Source organism: Delphinapterus leucas, chromosome 8 (genome assembly GCF_059928025.1).
Source record: "Delphinapterus leucas isolate spDelLeu-1000000601 "Yukka" chromosome 8, BTC_Dleu_Yukka2, whole genome shotgun sequence".
Classification (NCBI taxonomy): Eukaryota; Metazoa; Chordata; class Mammalia; order Artiodactyla; family Monodontidae; genus Delphinapterus; species Delphinapterus leucas.
The window spans coordinates 26,660,772-26,683,985 of record NC_143136.1 but is presented as its reverse complement, the minus strand read 5'-3'; the positions used below and the strand labels follow the sequence as shown (position 1 = coordinate 26,683,985).

Here is a 23,214-nt window from a genome sequence, read left to right as displayed (position 1 = left end):
CCTGTGCCCCCTAGAGTGGAAGGATGGAGTCCCAACCACTGGACCGCTTGGGAATTCCCGACATTTTTAATATCTCATTTCAGTAGAGAAGTAGAATAAGACAGTTTAAAAATTTGTGCATTATATTTAACTTCCTGAAGGCAAAATCTGATATACTAAACGCTTACTTAGACCATGAGATGCCAGTTCCTATTTAGAGTCTATAGATTTGTAATTTGTAGAACGGGCACCAATGAACATAGATATCTTGGTTTACTTCCATTTTTTCCCCTCAAAGAAAAACCTTTTCTTCTTCGATTATGGCTCTGTCATAGCATGTTTTTTAGAAGTGATATTTGAATTTTTAAAATTATGGTAAAATACAGATATAAAAGTTACCATCTTAATCATTTAAAGTGGACCATTCAGTGGTATTAATTACATTCCCAATGTTGTATAACCATCACCATTATCTATTTCCAAATTTTTTTCAACATTCCAAACAGAAACTTCGTACCCATTAAGCAATAATTCTCACCCTCCCAGCCCCTAGTAACTTTTATTCTACTCTCTATGAATTTGCCTGTTCTAGATACCTCATGTTAACCATCACATCATATAAGTGGAATCCTACAGTATTTGTCCTTTTGGATATGGCTTACTTCGCTTGGCATAATGTTTACAAGGTTCATGCATGTTGTAGTATGGATCAGAAGTTAATTCTTTTTTATGGCTAAATAATATTCCATTGTATGTATACACCATATTTTGTCCATCCATTCATCTGTTGATGGACACTTGGATTGTTTCTACTTTTTGGCTACTGTGAATAATGCTGCTATGGAACACTGCTGTACAAAAGTATCTGTTTGAAACCTTGTTTCTACTTCTTTTGAGTATATATACCTAGGAGTGGAATTGCTGGATCATATGTTAATTTTGTTTCATTTTTTGAGGAACCGCCAAACTGCTTTCTACAGTAGCTTTACCATTTTACATCCCACCAGCAATGCCCAAGGAGATTCCTTCTATTTTTAATTGAGCTCCTGGGATATTTATCTTGGCTCTGCCACTGATGCTAATCTTGGCTCCTCTACCTGTCCGTGAAGCAGTCCCCTGTTCTATGAAATAATGTGTGCTGTGGTACAGATGGATACTGTGAAAATGAATTATAATGCATACAGCAAAGTGATTTTAGGTCCAACAAATGGTTTGTCTATATATTGTTCAAGAATTATACAGAAAACTAATTTAAATTATAGAATTTTATATTATGTTTTCCAATTTATTTCTAAAAACGAGAAAATTCACGGTACCTTATAGGCCTGAATGAGCATGTAGATTACCCCAGGAGAACCGTGGCACCAGTGGACTAGCAGATCCCGAGTATCGTCCACACAAGGAGGGTAATTGCCGGAAGGGAATTTCAGCTGGCAGACATAGTCTACACTGGGCTTGACCAAACTATGTAACTTCCCATGGCTCACTTGAAGGCTGGACTAAAACCAAGAAAGGGAATTATCAGTTCTGCGGAAACAAACAGACCTTCCTAAGGCTCAGGGATGAGTTTTGAATAAGAAGGAAAACATGACCAAAATGAACTGAAAGTCATTAAGAGGTTCTGGATTCCATCCAATTTTTTTACCTATTGGTCCAAACTAAAATTAGGCTATCAGTTAATACTTGGAGCCTTATGTACGTATTTTTTTTCGATATTTATTGTTATCTATATACATATGAATAATTTTCCAAAGCCAATGCTTAAGAATGTGAGTGTATGAGAAGTTTTCTAAGGTTCTGATACCTTAAATACACTTTAAAGACCACAAAGAGATGCATTAGACAAACCAGGCACAACTTGCATTTAGAGAAGTGATAGGTGATATTTCCAATAGGAGAGGATGCTAACAAGTTGGGAGACCTGGGATCTAGATCCCGAATTGGTGTGACTCTAGATTAAGCCTTTCTGCAAAAAATTTGGGACTGATACTTATGAAGGATTATTTTGATACAACAATGTATGGATTTATAGGACTCGTTGCCATATGGCATATGAGCCTTCATTTTTGATACAATTTTTAGTTTCTCCTTTTGGTCCTGGTCTTAATTCAATGCACCTCACACTTCTTTAAACAACAAATTCAGTCTTGTCTTTGCCAGGCAGGGGGCGAGTACCTGGGATGAGAGGGAGGCAGTGCTGTGAAGCACAGGCAGAGGCGGCAGGGAACGAGGAGATACCGACCATAAGGCGCTCACAGATACCGAACACGCAACGAAGTTCTTTAGGGCACATTTAGATTTCACTTTACCCAAAGAATATTGTTCAAGCTCAGTTTAAAATGCTAGAGTTGAATGACTGGATTCTCCTCAAACTTGCAGAAGTTATCCAAAATGGCCTAAAAATGATGTTTTATGTTGATACATAGGCACCTACCAGAATGTACTTTTAGGATTAAAAATTAAATCATTTCAAATAGATAATTATGTGCAAATGGAAAATTCAATACTTGGGTTTCCAGGTTTCTTACTACAACCAACACATGGAGGCAGAGGGTAAGACACCTGATGATCTGCTTCAAAGAAAGGTCATGAGGCCATCCAGTCATTAACATGTATGATTCTAATTCACCTTGAAACTTCAAGGTTTTTCTTCTTTCCCGAAAACTTTCAAGAATCTATATTTACTTCTGGAAATAGAGAGCCAACGAGGGAGTGTGCCAGAAAAGTAAAGGAATTTAAGTCTGAATTGTCAAAACCCCTAATTATAAAACTCTGAATTGAGAAGTGCAGAATAAATACAGGAGCTGGTCTCCTACTGCCACTAACATTCAAAGAGTGACTCTGCATTGAAAAGCAATAATAACCCTGTTTTTCAGCTTTGTTGTCCTTGTTTAGTTATAGGGAGAGGATAGGTCTGATGTTGATTTTGCATTATTATAGCCAGCTACTCAACCAGCTATTGGTATTTATATCCAACCACTCTGGTAGAACATATCAATGAAACACTTTTCTTTATGCCACATTGTACTTTGGGAAGTTGAGGGGGGCACCTTTACCATCATTAAAAATTCAATATTCTTTTACCATGAATTCTTATTCTTACACAAAGTGCCGATTTCTCCTTAAGGAGAGTTAAACAAGCCCCTGGAAATGATGCTCTCATGAGAAGCCCTCTTCTGACCTCCCTTTCCAGGTTATGCTTGATGCAGTAAACTCTATTTGCCCTTAGTCTATTTGGCTTTGGCTGATGTCCCCCAATAGTTTTAGATCCAAAGAACCGTTGAGCATGGCATATTCAGCTATTTTTCAGGTAAATTACACAAAATCCACCGAAAAGGCTCCTTAGTTTTGCTCTCTAACTGAGCTTTAGGCAGCATATTCTCCTTTGTTTTCTACTGATTTTGTTCTTACTCCTGAAATTTGTTTCAATGGGTTGTGCCTTATAGTATGGAATAATACTAATTCAAGGCATCTGCTGGAAGAGCAGAGCAGAAGGCACTTCATCTAAAAGAATAGGTCAAAACACTTTAGTCTGCACAAGCAGCATGAGGTGGGCAAGTGTGCTCACCTACAAATCAGTCATCTCAAAGCACACTGGCTTTTATGTTTACACACTTTAAATGTACTTTCACAAGCACTGTCCCTGTTTACCTAGGCCAGGTGATTACCAGGAGAGTGATGCAGTGGTTGGCAGAATGATAAAATAGAGCTGGAGCACCTGTCTTCTCACCCTAGATAGTACAGTCAGGAATCACATTCTAGCTCCATCATCATCCCCTCTTACCTGCATCAGGTAGTAATAAATTCCTGCCAGGCCATGAGCGGCCCCCACGTAATATTCTTGGTACCATTCATACAACAGTGGAGTCTTTCCTGTGAAGTTTCTCTTTCTAGCTAGGTCTTCTCCAGAGGTTAAGACTGTTTCACAAATCTGCAGGGAGAAATTGACCGAAATAAGGAAAGAATTAGAATGGCGCCAAGGAACTTTTTGCTAAGAGGTACTGGAGAACATGGCAAATTCGACACCACCTGATGGCCATGGACGGGCACAGTTTGCTTCTGTACTCAGAGAAGCACATGGGATTATTCTGCCTAAAAGAGGGAGAGTCTGTTAGATTTTGAACTCTTTCTACTACAGCTCACAAGAATTCACTTGTCAAAGGAAAGCAAAGCTCCTTCAGATACGAGAGGAACACCTGCACCTTGGAGGTGAAATCTGCCCCGTATTTTCCTCTGAATGGCCTCTAAACTCTCAAATGGAGCAGCTGGACTTCTTAGTCCAAGTCACTCTCTATACAGTTTCCAACAGCACTCCAAGTGAAGCTGCTGGTTCTCTGATCATGCCTGACCTTCAGAGGTTAAGATACACCTTACCTTCCAGCTACCTGGGATGTGCCAACCAGGGAAACAAAACCAATAGTTTAGGCAGATAGTAGGTGGGATCCTAAAAAGACTCCAAAAAGCACAAAAACGCGGTACCTGCTGAATATGGCTTTGAGGAATCTTTTCCACTCCAAAGTTCTTATTCACAAAGAGAAGAGCACAGATGTAGCCCATTCGTCCATAGAGCATTTCATTTGGAGCATGGGGATCAATCTTATTTAGGTGAATTAGCCTGGGAATAAAAATACATGCTTAAGATAATGTAAAAGGGACCAGGCAGAGATATATACTTAAAAAATGATATGTTTAAAACAACACACACAAATATATATATAGTTATATATATACACATATATGGAATTATTATATTATTTTAAATATATAATAAAATATATAAAATATAAATATTTAAATATACTTACATATTATAACCTATATATTGTTATACTTTAAATACTAAGAGGGCTGGGCCAGACCACAAAGGGTAATAATCAGGGTTCAAAGATGAACCATCAACTACATTTCTTTTCTTCAGCCCACAATGGAACTGACAAGAAGTCCAAAGAATGAAGGAATACATGAGTGTGGCTGGGACCACCTGCAGCCTCCCTAGCCCCTCATGGTGGCATGCTCTGAGACCAGCAGTTGGGGTCAGAGAAGCCAAGACCTACTGGCTACTATAACAGTCTGAGGAAAGGACTAAGGCAACACTCAAAGGGCCTATTTCCATAAAATGAAATGCCTGCTGCACCCCAGTTATCTCCTTGCTTGAGTTATTTCTTAAATGTGTCATCTGGCCTAGCTGAAGTGTTTGTATAGCAGCCTGAGTTACCACAAACGGTAGCACATACCGACAGCACAAAGGGATCAGTCGGTCTCCCAGCTATTACTCCTTCTCTTTGGAAATAACCATGATTACCAGTATCTTGTATATTCCTAGAACTATTGTATGCACATATACGAATACATATACTTATTTATAAACATATTTCCCCAAGTGTTTTGTGGCTTTGTTATTTAACAATACATCTCGACAACCATTCCTTAGCATTACATACAGAGTGATCTCATTCTTTATCACAGTTGTACAGTATTCCACTGAATGAATGTATTATAATTTATTAGCTCCCTATTGATAGACTCAGGTAAACTTCTCAAAAAAAAAAAGTTGTTTTCGGTTCTGGTTCCAGGTCAGGTGGAGTAACTAAGCATATGCCAACCTGCCTCTCCCAGTCAGTATATGTAGCTCCAAAACCTAGAGAGAATGTGTGAAGCTGCTACTGAGAACCCTGAAAACTAACCAGTAGCTGGCAGAATGGGGATGACCAGAATCTGAAGTACTGCCAAATCAGTGGTGAGTTTACCACATTTTCCCCTCTGGTATTTCCCTGGCCTGAACTCAGTGCCGCCTGAAACCTGGAAGTGGGCATGAAAGTGCTGACAGAGACAGTCCCGGAAAGAGCCCTTTAGGTTTTTTTTTTTTGCGGTACGCAGAGAGGCCTCTCACTGCTGTGGCCTCTCCTGTTGTGGAGCACAGGCTCCGGGCGCGCAGGCTCAGTGGCCATGGCTCACGGGCCCAGCCGCTCCGTGGCATGTGGGATCTTCCCAGACCGGGGCACAAACCCGTGTCCCCTGCATCGGCAGGCGGACTCTCAACCACTGCGCCACCAGGGAAGCCCCAGCCCTTTAGTTTTATCTCAAGAAAGACCAGGAAGGGGAACTCTAAATATCAGAGAGAGTGGGTAAAACACCTCATTTTTTCTTTATTTGCATTTTTCTGTTCTTTCACTCCCTAGGCCACAAGCAATCTCATGGTGGCAGCAGAAGCCAAGGCAACAGGAGCCAAAACTCTGAGGGAGGGACCTGTCCTCATTGACTGGAGGGGCTGTGGTCCCAGGGGTGAGGGGGTGAGGGAAGGCCCATTGCCTCACTTCTCCTTCTAGCCTCCCCATCACTTGACTCCCAAGATGCAGGCACATTCATGGGAAGTATGTGCCTGAGTAGGATAACCAAAGCCTCAGATTTCTATCCAGAGAACCAACAAGGGAAGTACCAGGGAACCAGAAAGTAGGTGGAGCTCACAGAGGGATAAGAGCTCAAGGATGCAACTGTACTTGCAGTCTGAACTCAGAATGAACCTTTTTTTTTTTTTGGTCGGGGGTGGGGCAGGAAATATGATAGGTAGGGAAAATGTCCTTGCTATTCTACATTTTTCATCACATACATTTTTCATGAAATTTTGAAAGCACATCCCAGTTATCCTTCAATTATTCTATAAATTCAATATGAGACCATTTAAATTATTAAAACAATTTAATTTTTTGTGAAACTGGACAAAATGATATTGGTATACTATAAAAGTATGGGGGGGTAGAGTCAGGGAATTTCTGGAAAAGAGTAGTAATGAGAGGACATTAGCCTTACCAAAAAAATGACCTTGTCACCGGGTAGTTTATGACACTAAACATGCTATTTAATCTCTATACTTTAAATTTCTCATCTATAAAATGAATGGTCCCTTCTGATTTAAAAATGTATTTTTAAAGTAGTTACGTATAAACGATGCCTGTGTATGTATATTATTTAAGTTTATATACTAAGAATGGTTAATAAGCATTTGAAGTATCAAAAATCATATCCCTGGAGTGACTGGTTATATCTGAAATATTCTAGTAAGGAATCAACATTCAGAGAGACTTGGCACTTCAAATAACTTTATCAAAATTTACACCAGAGGATTTGATAATAAGTGTAGTAAGGAATGTTAGAAAATGGATTTCATTGGTGGAATGAGTGGTGAAGATGGGTGGGACATCTGGGAGATGGTACGGGCTCTAGCACCATTTGATGAGTAAGATCTAAGAAGGGTCAAAGGATGATGTGGCTTTCTCTGAGCCACAAGAACAGGGCAGAGGACCAATCGTGTGTGTGTGTGTGTGTGTGTGTGTGTGTGTGTTCTTCCTAATAAATGTTTGTACATTTGGTAGAGTTTGGTTAACTGCCTGTGCCTTCATTTACTCAGTGGTAAGGTGATAGCTGAGAGGGTATATAGCCCCTACCTCTAATCTCTGGAGGCAACCAATATCTACAAACAAGAAAACAAAAACCTAACAATTGCTACCACCAGGCTATACATCAGTAGGTAGAGTCCTAACTCTGAAAGGAAGGTACTTGTGAAAGAGAAAACAATCCTCCTCTCCCAACCCCTCCCTCCCCACTTCCACGAGCCTGTGGTGGGAGGGGAACACTTAGGCTTAAAAATGAAGAAGACATGTTTAAATAAGCAGAATGAGATGATTTTAGTGAGTAAAAAGGGCTTACAGTTATGAAACAATGACTGAGAAAAAGTTATGAAAGCATCCTTAAGGGAACTTACTCCCCAACAGGAAAGAGGGGTTTGAAAAAGCTTGGCTGGTTGCAGTTGCTGACAAAGTTAAATTTGTCCATATTATATCTCAACAAATGGAGGCATCTCAATCAAATTGGTTAAATATGCAAATGTTGGCTCATGCATTTTTCTCTATTACAAACACAGGCATTTAACTCACAGTGGAACAGTGTTTATGTTAGGAATAGGGACACAGTGGTCAGAGGTTGCTTTCAATTTGTAATACCTTGATTGACTTTTTTTCCCCCCAGTGCCAACAGAGTTATCTGGGTGGTTATGGACCATTTTTTTCTACTTCAATACTACACACACACACACACAAACAATACCCCTAATATTTTTAAATAACTTAATAACATTTATTAAGAAAAATTCTATTTTTTTCTCACACCAGAACTGGCAGCTCGGTAATGTTGAGAACTTAATAAAATCTGTTACTAGATACAAACTTAACTGTTGTAGTAAACAGAATGAACATCTCAGAGTTTTCATAAGAATTTATTATCGAGTTTTAATATAAATGTATCAAACTGTATAGAATTTAGAGATAGAAAAGCACTCTTGATTTTTGTAAAGGGTATTGAAAGAACTATTCAAAGAGGGAAATGACTATCAATTTTTTAAACAAACACTGCTCTATGGGAGTTACTAAAAACAATTATTGCATATTGCATTAACTCCAATGATGTTCTCACCTAAATAAAATGTGTTTGAACCACTGAATTAGAAAACACCATTCCTTTATTTGCCAATGCTATGACCTGCATTACCACTAGGTGGCGATATATAATTAGCATACCAATTATTTTGCAACCAAACACATTTGCATCCGGGAAGTTGATAGCAGGTACCTTTCAAATACTCGAAAATAAAGTATTGTTCAGTGCATCTCATTATAATAATACTTAAGAAGGAAGTATTCCATTTTTTCTGGATTTAAATTCATTAAAACTCATTAGTTGCATGTATCTAACCCAGTGTTCATAGTGCACTATTTACAATAGCCAAGACATGGAAGCAACCAAGCAACCTAAGAGTCCAGTGACAGATGAATGGATAAAGAAGATGTGGTGTATATACACAATGGAATACTACTCAGCCATAAAAAAGAATGAAATAATGCCATTTGCAGCAACATGGCTGGACCTAGAGATTATTATTATAAATGAAGTAAGTCAGACAGAGAAGGACAAATATCATATATCATTTATATATGGAATTTTAAAAAATGATAAAATGAACTTATTTACAAAACAGAAACAGTCTCACAGACAGAGAAAACAAACTTATGGTTACCAAAGGGGAAAGGGTGGGGGGAGGGATTAATAAGGAGTTTGGGATTAAAATATACACCCTACTACATATAAAATAGATAATCAACAAGGACCTACTAGGTAGCACAGGGAACTGTACTCAATATCTTATAATAACCTGTAACAGAAAAGATTCTAAAAAAGAATATATATATATTATATATATATAACTGAATCACTTTATTGTACACCTGAAACACAATATTGTAAATCAACCGTATTTCAATAAACGTTAAAAACAAAGTCAGAAAGAGAAAGACAAAGGAAAAAAACTGTTGGTACGTTCCCTAAAAAAATAAAACTTATTAGTTGGATCTGACAATTACTAAAAGCAGGACTTGAAATCCATGTTTTACATGCTATATTCTTAAGATAAAATGAAGAAATGACAGCATTTATCAATCAAATGGTTATTTTATGTTTTCAGAAACTCTCAAACCCGTATCATTGCAGCTCCATTTATTTGTTTTGCTATGTTGATATTAATAGCAACTGATCTTTAGAAGAGGCAAGTCACTGAAGGAAGAAAGAAGACATATAAAAACAGGATAATTCTGTTCCACTCCTAGCAATATTTCCCCAGGGTGTTACTGGGAGAGTTTTTGCCTTTTGTCATCAAAAGTTTGTAACTTTTTAAAAAGAAGTCCTTTTCTTACTCATCACACTACAAAAGAGACAGGGTATAACATTTTCTGACCAGAAAGCCAAAGTGCTTCATCACTCTAAGTGCTGGCCCAAAAGCACGCTATATGCTGGAGTCACTTAACTGGGCACAAAACAGGCAATGCTCTTTATTTGTGTAGTGACACCAGCTATCTCTATATAGAATGAAGGGAGAAAACAGACAGTATAAATCAAGCAGTAGGAAGAACTAGTGCTATTTATTATCTTCCCCAACACTTGCTTCAGACAACTGCAGGACAATTTGAACATGATCGCACACACATGCACACACACTCCTTTTGGGGAGTCACAGACCCCTCCAAGAAAAGTGTAATAAATGTTCCCTCCATGTTGAATGCAGTTTGGGGGTTTTCTATATACCTCTGGAAGCCCTAAGATTCTCAAAATTCCAAAGCGAAGAACCCCTACCCTAGGGAAACTGATTTCTTTGGATTTCAGTTTGTCTAAGGATTAGACTTTCATTAATCCCAAAGGTCCTTTTGGTTTCTAAAACTCAAGATTATGATTCTGAAAGACCACTATATTAAGCAAATACAGGAATGGTAAGATGAAATACTATGCTGGCAGTAGAGCACAACACAGACACCACACGGAGAATATGAGTGTCTGTGATATAAAAGGGCTGTGTGATGTGAGGAAAAAGGTGAGGTAGAAAGTAAAACAAGTAAGTAGGTTTATTAAATAATTGATGACATCAAGTAATGTTGGATTTCCTGAAGCTGAACTGAAAAGACTTAGAAATTTTTCCCTTAAAAGGGAGGAGATGTGAAAGTAATTTACAAATAATTCTTTTTTTCTTTCTGGTCTGCCATGAACTCTAGAAATCTAAAAAATTAAATCTGCATCCACAAACAGGCTATTTCCTATCATATATCTACATTTTATATTTTTAACCTTAGCAAGTCTGTAAATAAAATACTGTTGAAATGTAATAAAAAAGATATAAATAAGAAAAACACCTTCAATAGCAAGGTATCAAAAAAAAAAGAAATTTTAGTTTACTCTCTTAAGAGTGTTTTATAATAAACCAGTATTAAGATATGGTATTATTCCCCAAAGAGTGTTAGAACCACAGGCCTGAAGATGTCCTGAGGAAAAAGGGCTGCCTACATGACAAGCGTGGCAAATTCTGTTCCCTAGAGTCCCCTGGGTTTCCCCCAAGTATAAAGGCTACTGAACACTCTGAGCAGTCAGTAAAGGCACATATGTAACTTTGTTTAATTAGTGTTTTCCCACTGTGTCTGAATACACAACTCTTGTTTTCATTTAATACCTATTAACATTCTTCACATACCAAACTATTACTATTTGGCTGTACATATTTTGAGAGAGGCTGGCATTATAATAATAGACTATAAAGGCCACTACAATTTATTTTTATGAAAGTTAAGAGTGATTCATTGAATGAGACTTGCTTGTGAACCTCTAAAGCTGAGGGATCCTCAACAAATAAAATCAGAAATGATAATGCTATTCTAACAGTAATTTATAAGAATGAATAGTGGGAATCAAAAACCATGGTCAACTCAGAGATGATCACTAATTAAAATGTTGCCAGACCCACTTAAAAAATGGGCTAAACTTTAACAGACACTTCACCAAAGAAGATATACAAATGGCAAATAAGTATATGAAAAGATGCCCCGAGACATATGTCATCAGAGAAATGCAAATTAAGCTGACAATGAGATACGAGTACACATCTATTAAAATGGCCAAAATCTGGAACACTGACAACACCAAATGCTGACAAAGATGTGGAGCAACAGGAACTCTCATTCACTGCTGCTGGGAATGCAAAATAGCACAGCCACTTTTGAAGACAGTTTGTAAGTTTCTCCTAAAACTAAACATAGTCTTACCATACAATCCAGCAATCATGCTCCTTGGTATTTACCAGAAAGAGCTGGAAACTTATGTCCACACAAAAACCTGCAAATGGATGTTTTTAACAGCTTTGTTTATAATTGCCGAAACTTGGAAGAAACTAAGGTGTCCTTCAGTAGGTGAATGAATACATAAACTGTGGTACATCCAGACAATGGAATATTGTTCAGCTCTAAAAAAAAAAAAAAGAGCTATCAAGCCATGAAAAGCCATGGAGAAATCTAAATGCATATTACTAAGTGAAAGAAGCCAATCTGAAAAGGCTACATACTATACGATTCCAACTCTGTGACATTCTGGAAAAGGCAAAACTGTGGAGACAGTAAAAAGACCAATAGTTGCTAGGGGTTAGGAAGAAGAGAGAAGGGATTAATAGGCAGAGCGCAGAAGATTTTTAGGGCAGTGAAACTACTCTGTATGATACTATAATGTTGGATACATGTCATTACACATTTATCCAAACCCATGAAATGTACAATGCCAAGAGTGAACTACAGACTTTGGGTGATTATGATGTGTCAATGCAGGTTTATCGATTGCAGCAAGTGTACTCTGGTGGAGGATGTTGATAACAGGGGAGGCTATGCATGTGTGGGTCAGGGGGTGTATGGGAAATCTCTGTACCTTCCTCTCAATTTTGCTGTGAATTGAAAACTGCTCTAAAAAGTCAAGTCTATTAAACAACAAAACAAAGAAATCTCTGCTGTAATTGCAACTGTCTGCATGTTAGCATACTTATGGGGAGCCTAACAGCACGGCATGAAGAGTTGCATGGCAGCCAGATTTCTTAGTAGAATTCTGAAAGAGCGTTCAGTAAATTCTACTAAAGCAAAAACTGTAGTTTATTTGTACAAAAGTTTCATAATTCTTCATGATTCACAAAATTCTAGTGGGTTGCCCTGATTTACATTAAAAATGAAAATCTGGATTTGCATGTCATTTGCCTGTAAGCAAAGCAGTTTTGACTCTGTTCCCTTCGGAGGCCTCTCTCAGCCCACTGCAGCACGTGCACCATGTTTCTTCAAATTATTGATCCTGGATAGCACCTTGGATTAGTAATCACATGATTAGGCTTTTGATCTCATTTATGCTAAGGAACTGATGTTTGATCTGGAACATTTCAGTGTCATTATATCTTTTTTTTTAAAATTTTTTAATTAATTTAATCTATTTATTTTTTTGGCTGCGTTGGGTATTCCTTGCTGCACGTGGGTTTTCTCTAGTTGTGGCGAGTGGGGACTACTCTTGGTTGCAGTGTGCGGGCTTCTTCTGTTGCGGAGCACGGGCTCTAGGGCGTGCGGGCTTCAGTAGTTGTGGCTTGTGGGCTCTAGAGCGCAGGCTCAGTAGTTGTGGCACATGGGCTTAGTTGCTCCTCAGCATGTGGGATCTTCCCGGACCAGGGCTCAAACCCGTGTCCCCGGCCTTGGCAGGCGAATTCTTAACCACTGCGCCACCAGGGAAGCCCAGTGTCATTATACCTTGCAATAAAACAAGGATTATAATGGTTGTTCCTTAACTACAACTCAGGAATAATGTGATTGATCAAATGACAGCAGTAAGGTTTACTGCTGAGAGAAAAGTAAATTCAATAAAGTGTTCTTTTGCTAACACACACAGAATTAAGGCATAATGTTTTGATAACAATTCTCAGAAAGAAACATGATTACCGGGTGATGCAGTCTTCTGCCCGCTTCTCATTGTTCATCTTGTGATGCACCACAGCAGCCACTGCCAGGGGACCCCCATCCCCACAAAGGAAGGTGATGGAATGCTTGGTCAAACAGTTCAGACTTTGCTTTACATAGTCATGTGCCTTCTGTAGGTAGGTAGGGTCCCCAAACACATCATAGAGGTGTAAGTAAAGCACAGCAATACCTGAAAAGCAAAAAGAAAATCATGTACAGATGAGGAGAGAGCAGTTGACTGTATTATTCTGGTGTACTGTCTACTCAGCGGTGTTGATTTTTGATAAGCTATAACAAATACGTAAATTACCTGGAAGTTCAGATGACCTTAGTCTAGACTCAGCTTTTTTACTAAGCAGCTCTAAGAACAGTAGGCAGACACTTCCTTGTTCTCAGTTTCCTCATCATTACAACTCTAAATTAAAATAGGAACTCTAAGAACTCTAAACCCAAGTTTAATATTAATCCTTGTTGCACTCTTGGCTGTTGTGCTGATGTATTCTTTTTGATGGTTAAAATGATAGGTAATCAACCTTTGGTAAATAATCACCTATTTATTTTACAAATAATAATTTATGTAATTAATAATAAACAAGAAATGTTTGTTCTTACGAGCTAAAGAAATTCAAAGACTAGGGAATGAAAAACTAGATTTTTCTTTATATAGAAGATCATTTTTTGCATGAGAAGACAGGTAGAGTAACCAAATCCTCTATCCCAGTATTGTTCCAGGCAGGGGATTATAAGAAAACTATTAAGTTATTTGAGATCTAAGAAAATATATTCAGTTTCCCAGTTTTTTTTTTTCACTGTCAAGGACCCAGCCACTTGAGGAACTATACTAACTAGAAAAGCTGCCAATGCCTTTTGCTTTGGGCTTTACTTGATTTGCTTCTTATCCTACTCTTGAAGCCTGCTATGTGTAATTGAGGCCTTGTCTGCATGTCCTCATTCCAAATGCCTGCCACAGTAGATAGAGCCTTTCTTCTGAAGCTGACTAGTCTCAGGGCAGACTCAAGGATGTGGGGTAGGGAGCCTGCCTTCCTGCAACATTTCCAGAAACTCATTTCTCCCCTTAAAGTACATTTTCCATCTCATTTACCAGTTTTAGAAGACACTGAACCTCTGTCTAAATCTAAATTCACAGAGCCAATCTCTTTATGGATTTCAATGCAGTAAAAATGCAGTTTGCAAAATTACTTTTCACTGTACTGAGGACAATTTTAAATTTAGATAGTTTTCTTATCTTGCATGGGTAATTTCCAAAGCTTTGTGCTATAGACAATTCAATTTCACATGTATATTAAGGCCAAATTTTCATTTTCTGCCAAAGTTAATAACCTTGTCTATTCTTTCAAAGTGACTTGGTGTTAGTAATTCTACAAGCTGCTGATCAGATGTACCAATACTTAAGCTTTGTAGACATAAGTGTACAAAACCTGTACGTGGGTAAGAAAAAAAATTCTGCTTTTCACAAATGATCAATGTCAAGAGATTCTTCTAGAATTAGGTCCTTAATAGGCTTCATCTCCATCCATACCAGGCTTCTGCAGGCAGTCCGTTTAAATTGTTACCCTTTCATTTTGCCCTCCTGCTCCCATCACTGCCTGTACTCCCCTAGTTAAGTTATGTAGGCACCGAGGCCAGATAATGACATGACTGAGATCTGAGAAAATAAAAAGTGATTAAATACAAGCCCAATGATGGTTTTCCTTTTCAGACCTTTGTCTCTTATTATCAACAATTCCTCTTGGCCTAAACATTTAACAAACAAAACCCATTAAGGTGTGCAATTTTAAGGTCTGATGAATTTTCTCATGAAAGCAGGTAATCAGTTCTCAAGTCTCACAATATTTCATTTAGATGAAATTTTTTTTTTTCTTTTTGATCAGCAGAGAATTAGCTTTCCATCACCTCAGGTTCTATTTCTCTCTGTCTTTTCATTCTGGGCCTCTGTGTCTGCATATTTTGATGAAGCAATCTTCTGTAGGTTGTAGTTTACAGTGCCTACCTTCTTCCCTGCTACAAGACACTAAAGGATGAAAAGGGTTTCAAGTGAGGAGTGCTGCTGCCAATCAGAAAAATCCTCCTGGACAACCTATTACAAATCAGTCTAGGTCAGGAAAATAAGACAAAATGCCTAAGTCAAAGACATTTAATGCCTCATCAATATTTTATACCCCAGGTGGCCTAATTTAGTAACAGAAAAAATGGGGGAATTGCCTGTGACCAAATATCTTGAACTTGATTATTATGATCTTCTAAGCTTTGACAATATTCACGCATATAACAACACCTTTGCCTAAATACTGAAGGCTGAGCGATAATTGGCAAGGTGGGAAATAAAAACACAACTTCAAGGGCTCTGCAGGGTAAACTCATGCAGTCCTTATGTGTACCCACAACCGTGGCCTCAGTCCATGCTTTTAAAAACTCTTTTCAAAATGTAATTTTTCTCAAAATAAATTTGTTCTTCATGGAAGAAGTCAAACAGTACTATAAGGCTTAATATGCATTTGCAGTCTCCTGCCCCAGTCTATTCCCGTCTCCCAGAAGCAATCACTTTCAATCATTTTATCTATTTCCTCTAATATCTGCCTCCATATTTCTAATAATATGCTATGTACTTTCTCTTGATTTTTCTTTATCAGTTATTTTTGATTCACATCCCACTCTGGAAGATAAGGATTTAGCTCTTATAATAGACACTGCTAAGTGGTCCCCCCAAATCTCCCTCCCTCTTCTCTAAACAATACTGCCCTGGATTTCAGCTAGGCACATGGCGGCCCAGAACAGTCTCCTTTGCAGATGGGTATGGCCATGTGCATGGATAAGTTCTGACCAATAAGACACAGTGGGAATAATGGGGGTAAATTCAGAAAATGTTCTTGAAGGGAGGGGACCTGCCATTTCTTCCTTCCTGGCTGGAATGCAGATGTGATGGTGTAGCTGGGGCAGCCATTTTAGACCATGATGTGGCAGCTCTGTGATGAGGATGGTAAAGCATCAAGATCAAAGAAGCTTAGAACCCGAAGGACTGTGAAGCTGCCACACACTGATTGCCTTACACAAGACAGAAATTCTGTTGTGTTAAAGCCACTGTTATTTTAGGTGCATTCCCCTTATGCTAGTAAGCCTACTCCTAAAGAATACAGCTCTCTTCAAAGCTGGGGAGGTAGGCTGTGAAGGTAGACCACATAGGGTCTTGTAAACCAGCTCAGGATTATGGGTTTTATTTGAAAAGCACCATTCAAGAGCATAATTAAATTTGTGTTTTTAAAAGTTCACCGTAATTGAACTGTAGGGTTTGAAAAGAGTATATGGCACAGTGGATGCAGGAGGAGCAATTTCAGGAGGATAGTTCAGGAGCACAAGCGAGAGACAAGAGTAGCTGCAGCAGAGATGACGTGAGACTGAACTGGAAAGATACTTGTCTTGGAAGGTAAAAGTCAACAGAACCTGGTGGGGAACGACTGAGAGGGAAATATCAAGATGACTCCCAGATGCCTAACTTCAACAGCTAGATGGGCAATGGTGCCATCCTCTGAGATGGCAAACACCTCTAGGGGAGGGCCAGGTTTGGGAGGGAAGATTACAGTTGTATCCATTCGTAAACTCATCTCCAAATACGATTCCAGTCCCTAAAGGACATTTAATATAATGAGAAAGAATGTTTCTTACTGGCTTCTAGGATAACAACCATCAAAACTGGTCATGAGGCTCAATACAGGATGATGAACGGAGTTTAAACTTTTTAATGTTTTTTTTCTTTAATCACAGAATATGTTACTTAATCAAGAATATTCTTGGGCTTAAATTTGAGCAGCAGATAAAATGTCCTTCTATACTGTTTGCTAAGCAAAAGGTAGACTAATCAAGATTTGCTTCCTTCTTCTACCCCTTTCACCTCTTTTTCTAGACCAGAAAAGATTGAAATGAGATTTAAAATTGATTGAATTTAATTGTAAAAATATACTCCAAATTGTTTTAGACTTCAGAATTATTTTGTTAAAAAAATGGAAGACCACCCTACCTTTTATGAATCTGGATGAAGTTTGACATTTTCATTGATATAAAATTTAAGTTAAATATTCTTCTATTTTTTAGCTGGTCCACTCCATGATAATGACTGTCACCAAGCCATGAAAACCCATGCTTTTGGTCTTAATTTTACTATCTTGTTAGATTTGTTCATATATATGACTTAAACATTCTGATATATTTAAAAAAGGAAATAATCCACCTGAAGAGAGATATGCTGAGAAATCAGTAAAGCAAAATCGAATCCATTATTTTCCCATTAATTCTCAAGTCATTAAAGGTGACTTTACAATAAATATTTGGGATAATATCCTAATTCTGTTAAGTAATGAGTACTTTCCTTCAGGAACAAGAGATTATTCCTACTCTGGATGATGTCTTACTTTATTTCCCAGAGGGTATAGGAAAGTTGTTATAGGGATATCATCTCTATTTTACATGCAAAAGACAAATTTAAGTAATATCAGTAAAGTACCATTTAGAATTAAGCATGTGAAGTCAGTAATTGTTTTAGAAATGGTATGTTAATTCCGTAGTTATTCACGGCCTTGGAAGCTGACTTGGTGGAGAAATGGTATGTTAATTCCGTAGTTATTCACAGCCTTGGAAGCTGACTTGGTGGAGAAGGAACAGACAAGTGGGCAGAGTATCCGCTCTATCCCAGGGGAAAAAAAACACCATCAGGAAGTAGTTATGGGTGGGGTGTGGACCGAAAGGGGAGCTTCATTTGTGGGAAGCCCGAAATGGAGCAACTGCAGAGAGTACTCCCAGCACGTGGAATTATCTGAGCAAATCCACGTGGACAAGAAGACTAGAGGATGACCTGGTTAGGCTGGACTCCTTGGGGGTTCAAATTATTAAAAACTAGACATAGAAATTTAGATCTGATGTTAATTAACTGTCAGTTTATGTAGAGGAGCATTCAAAAACAGCATCTTTCAAAGATAAATTTGGCTACATGTGTTAGTCCAGGTCCTCTAGGATGGGACTGAATATATAGGACTTTATTAGAGACATATATAACATGAAGAGTACTGCAGGGCACCATACCAGCAATTGCATGCTTTGGCTTGGAAGTGACCTCTTTTGGTCCAGGGGTTCCACCCGGAGCCCCTGGACCAGAAGAGGTGCCCTCATCTAACTACAATGAAGTTGAGAGGTCTTGTCCTCCCGGGACCCCAGAAGGAGAGGGACAACCCGATATGGACGAGCACTAGAAGTGTCTAACACGGGGCCTGGCAGGGAGGTGGCAGAAAGAGGGAGCCAAACCTTGGACAGGTCAGGTTTGAGATGTTCATTAGACATCCAAGTGAAGATGTCAAGTAGGCAGCTGGATATATGAGTCCGAGTTCGGGGAAGAGAGGCTGGACAAATGTCCTCCAAAAAATAAGAAAAGAACCTACTTATCTCCTGTGATCTCAGAGGCTGGTAGAAACCCAGATATCTATTACTTTGACCATGTAACTCCTGGAGCCTGTTTGGTTGCTCAGAACTGCAGTGTCCAGTGTGACAGATTCTAACCATAAGTATCTATAGAAACTTAAGTTAGTTAAAGGTAAACAGATTTAAAATTCAGTTTCTCAGTCATACTAGCCACATTTCAAATGCTTGATAGCCACATGTGGCTAGTGGCTGCTGTATGGACAGCAAAGAAACTATCCATCACAGCAGAATGGTCTAAGGACAGCACTGTTTTGAACACCAGGGACAGATGTCATTCTTTACAAGAAGTTCAGGATGTCTGGCACTGCCTCACAGCTCATCCTATGAATCTCTTGGTTTTGAAATGTTGAAAACTAATTTACTTGAAAGACAAAAACAAATAAAACTTTGCTGTAACAGGAATATGTCCTGGCTTTCAGCATGGAAGCTCTGAACCACATTTTTTCTATTCTGTTTCCTTCTGTAGCTACAACTCTGGGAAGGGAGGGTAAATTGTTTAGGGACACTTCTAACTCTGCAGTTTCCTTACTCAGCTACTTATCCCCAGTAGTACTATAAATATAGCCAGCTGTTGAGAAGTAATTAATACTAAGCCTTTGGATTTCTGAGGGATCATTAGTCCTATTCATCTTGACCAATCAAGACCTCGATGCATCTCAAATGTCTATGGAGATGATACAAATCTCCACAGATGTATGAAGCTCTCAAAGCACTTCTCTGTAATTCTGCATTTTAGAGATTATTCCTTAACATTATTCACTTATTTTACCACCAGCCTACACCGATGTAAAAACCTTTGGTACTTCAGATCTACAAGTTATTTCCTTGTAGGTTAGGTGCTTTTGAAGACTCTCTTCATGTACTCTGGTGGGAAAAAATCATGTTCAGATTACGGGTACTGCTGGAGCCACTAGAGATGTTCAGCTAATGCCCAAGAATGGGTCTTAATAGTTTTGAGTGATACGGAGACAAGAACTTCCTAAAGGCGGGGGCATGGGTTGTTCCAACCTAAGTTTCAAATAAACTGTTCCCTAGTTGAAACTTTAAAGGCTCATCAATTAATTTTTTTTTCCTTTCAGATTAATGGAAATATAAAAAATGAAAGTTTTCTCTGATTAACCCCATACAGCATGATCACCTGCTTTTTAAGCAGGTTGGTACTTTCTAATGTGCTGTTCTGTAACTGTCTAAATTTTGTTTGTGTTTTGAGTGTGTGTGTTGAGTGTGTTTCCATTTCTTCAACTAAATGACAGGGTCTTCAGGGCAGGATTCCCATTCCTAGTCACTGTAGTTACTCTCCACAAAGCCTGGATGTAAACACTACGCCGACTAGTGCATCCAGTCAGTCTTCAGATTAAAGCCGGGCACAGTGCTGGCTTTCCAAATACTCCAGTACTTTTAATACAGGTAACACGGGGAGGAAACTAGTTGTGACTCCACACCCTTAATTTAATAATATTGGCCCAAAGAAGTGGAAATGTAAATTAAGAAAGGCAAATGAGCACTCTGAAGATGTGTCTTCTTTTCTCTGTTATCTATTTCCAGAGCTAAATAGGAAAATAGATGAAAATTTAAAAAAAGGAGATATATACTTTCCTCCTTTCTTCCCTCAGTGCCCAGCAGTGTACTGCTTTGTAACTGTCAAATTAGGAAGAGCTCCTCGTCTTTTATTCAGACTACCATAATAGGTGATAACTCCTTCAGCATAGTAGTCATTAAGAAGCACGGGTTCAGGAATCACTGCCTGGGATTGAAGCCTAGCTCTGCCACTTCCCAGCTGTGAGATCGTGCCCCACTTACTAAACCTTTCTGTGCCTGAGCATCTTTACTTATAAAATGAAAATAGCAGTAGCTACTCCACAGTTACTGTAAATCATTCTGATCAGTACAATAGTCCCTAGCACATAGTAACTACTCAATAAATGTCCAAACCCCATTAGACTGTGAATCTCCATGAGTGTTGAATGAGTCACTTTGTCTCATCACTGATGCCTGATCTAAAGGGACAGAAAGTACAGAGGGAACCATATTCTTCCTCTTCCCATTTCCTGCCTCTCTCCTCCCTCACTGGCTCCTCAGACTGGGGAGAATTAGCAAAGTGTTCCCTATATATGTACCATGCTGAGCTTTCTGGGAGTCTTCCCACATCACGTGCTCTCTCTTCTCAATCATGTTTCTCATGTCATAATCCATTCTTTGGCTGTCCAGATGTTCTTTGAGTCTAGGGAGGTAAATTCAAATCGGGCGCAAGAAGGAAGCCCACTTTATGTCCAGGTCTAAACAGTATGCTCTTTATTCAGCTTTACCAGATGTAAAGTGAATATTACGAGCCCTGTCTCATTTCTGAGTTGATGCTCGATTGCATCAGAGGTTGAAGGGAAAGAGATGTGACTGACTCTTTTACATCCTAAAAGACATGAAATGAGTTGGATTCCCACCCTTTCCCCATTCCACCTAGTTATGTTTGTTATTGTTTTTAGTTTGCTTAGATGGTAGCTAGAGTAGTAACAGGAGGCTACTCTCCATTCATTCATTCATTTGTTCATTCAACAAATATTTATTAAGCACCAACTATGGACCTGGCATTGTATTAACTGCTGAAGTTAATGGAATGAAAATGACAAGACGGGCCTCAGCCTCCTGGTGCTGTCCGTAAAAATCAAATGCTTAGATGTCTTCTTTCTTTACCTCTTCCTACTTCTTCTGATCTGTCTACAAACATTCTCATCCTGCTCTGTGCTTCACCCAAGCACACTGGTGATATCGAAATCCTCCAGCTGTTTCAAGCTTGTGTCTCAGCCATTTAAGATTACTGACAGCACAGTGATATCAGCACCATATAAAGTGCAGGCACAAAGAAAGCAGGCGACATTCTTGGTGCATTCATCTGTCTAGCAGTCACTGTGAAGAGCTCTAATAGACCCGGTGTAGATCCATGCCACTGATGGCCTTCTGTTTGTCCTAACAGTTTAGTGCTTCTCATAAAGGTGAAGGACACTTGGTCAGGGCTCAAATTAGACAATGAAATGCTGGCTCTGATGAAGAGCTACTTATAAGAATATCAAATTGCAAAGAAAAGACACCTGGCCAGTGCAGTTCCTTTCAAACAAGTCTGGTATCTGCAGAAACTAAGACCCACATGCTAAAGCTGTAGCTCAGAGGCTATACATTTGGCAGATCAGAGGAACAGCATCTTGAAACACTTTAATAACTTGCATTTAGAGCGTGAGTTAATATTACTCTAGGGATTATGCTGCATATCCTCTTATTTAAAATGTTATCTAATACTTGAAAAGAGGAAATGTATGCCAATCTTAGCCTCATTAACTTTGTGAGTTGGTTATAGAAGATTGGGTCATGTCTTCTAGAACTAAAGCCCCTAGAGTCCTGTGTATATTTTTTAAGTGTGAGCTGATCATCATTTCTCTTGGGAATTATCATAGTTAAGAGTGGGAAAAAATGCAATTAAATGAGGGCTAGCACTTTCCCTCATTCTCTCTTAAAGATACTAGTGAGATCAGCCATCCCTTGGGTTTACTTAACTTTCCTACTTTGTTATCTGTGAGGGAAGCGATCTTTCCTACTAAATGCTTACTTCAAACACGAGAATACTTCATCTGCTCGTTTAATCCTTTATAACAGCAATTCCTCAACAGTGTTTCATGTTTTCCATTTTATAAAGCACTTTAAAATCTTCTCCACCCTAGAACAGATATACTTCAAACAAAACCCAGGTGGCAGGGGGCGTCATGCTCTCTGGTGAGTCCCCAGAGATCCCTGGACACCACCTACCATCACTTAATAGCTGGCCTTTAGATTTGATCTTAAGGGGCTTGCATGCCTGCTATTTTTCTACACTGTCTGCTATATGCACAGGCATAAAGAAGCAAATGGCTTCCCTTAGCCCCCAAACTGGGATCACGCAGCAAAGAATTCTTGAAAATCTACCAAGATAGGATTAAGGCTAAAAAAGAACAACTCAATGCTTACTGCTGGTGTATGTCATACATCAATACCATGATGCACTGCACTTCAGTGTATTAAATTTTATAAAGGAGGACTTCGGTGAAAAGAACTGAGGCTGTTTATTTCAAATATCGCTTATAAACAGTTGCAAGAGCTACTGATTGCTTTCAGACTAGGGGTAATATTTTACTCAAGAGGATCCTCAACATGCCTTTTCAAATACAAGCGATTATGAGGAAAAGCTTCTGTTTTGGCCGAGTTAATTTTCTATCCTGAAACCACACTGAATATATTAAATCAGGATTAGGAAGGGGAAAAACACATTCTATGGAACAATGCTGGAGATTACACTTTTCTAGCTGCCAATGCCCATAAATCTTTCTAGGGTTTCCTCTATGTCCAGTTCCAAACAACTTTTTCCTGTAGACATTTTAATAGTAATTAC

At 38.7% G+C, this 23,214-nt stretch overlaps 1 protein-coding gene across 3 annotated transcripts in view; it reads right to left on the bottom strand.

Moving 5' to 3' along the window:
• The window catches only part of LANCL1 (LanC like glutathione S-transferase 1), a 44,145-nt gene that overhangs the window by 5,654 nt on the left and 15,277 nt on the right, over positions 1-23,214 (bottom strand). For all 3 annotated transcript variants that reach the window (XM_022567588.2, XM_089916424.1, XM_022567589.3), the window contains 4 exons: positions 13,302-13,509; positions 4,459-4,594; positions 3,764-3,910; positions 1,296-1,478 (listed from right to left, as the gene is read on the bottom strand). In XM_022567588.2, coding sequence (XP_022423296.2) covers positions 1,296-1,478; positions 3,764-3,910; positions 4,459-4,594; positions 13,302-13,509 — 674 coding nt within the window. The remainder of the gene's footprint in view (positions 1-1,295; positions 1,479-3,763; positions 3,911-4,458; positions 4,595-13,301; positions 13,510-23,214) is intronic.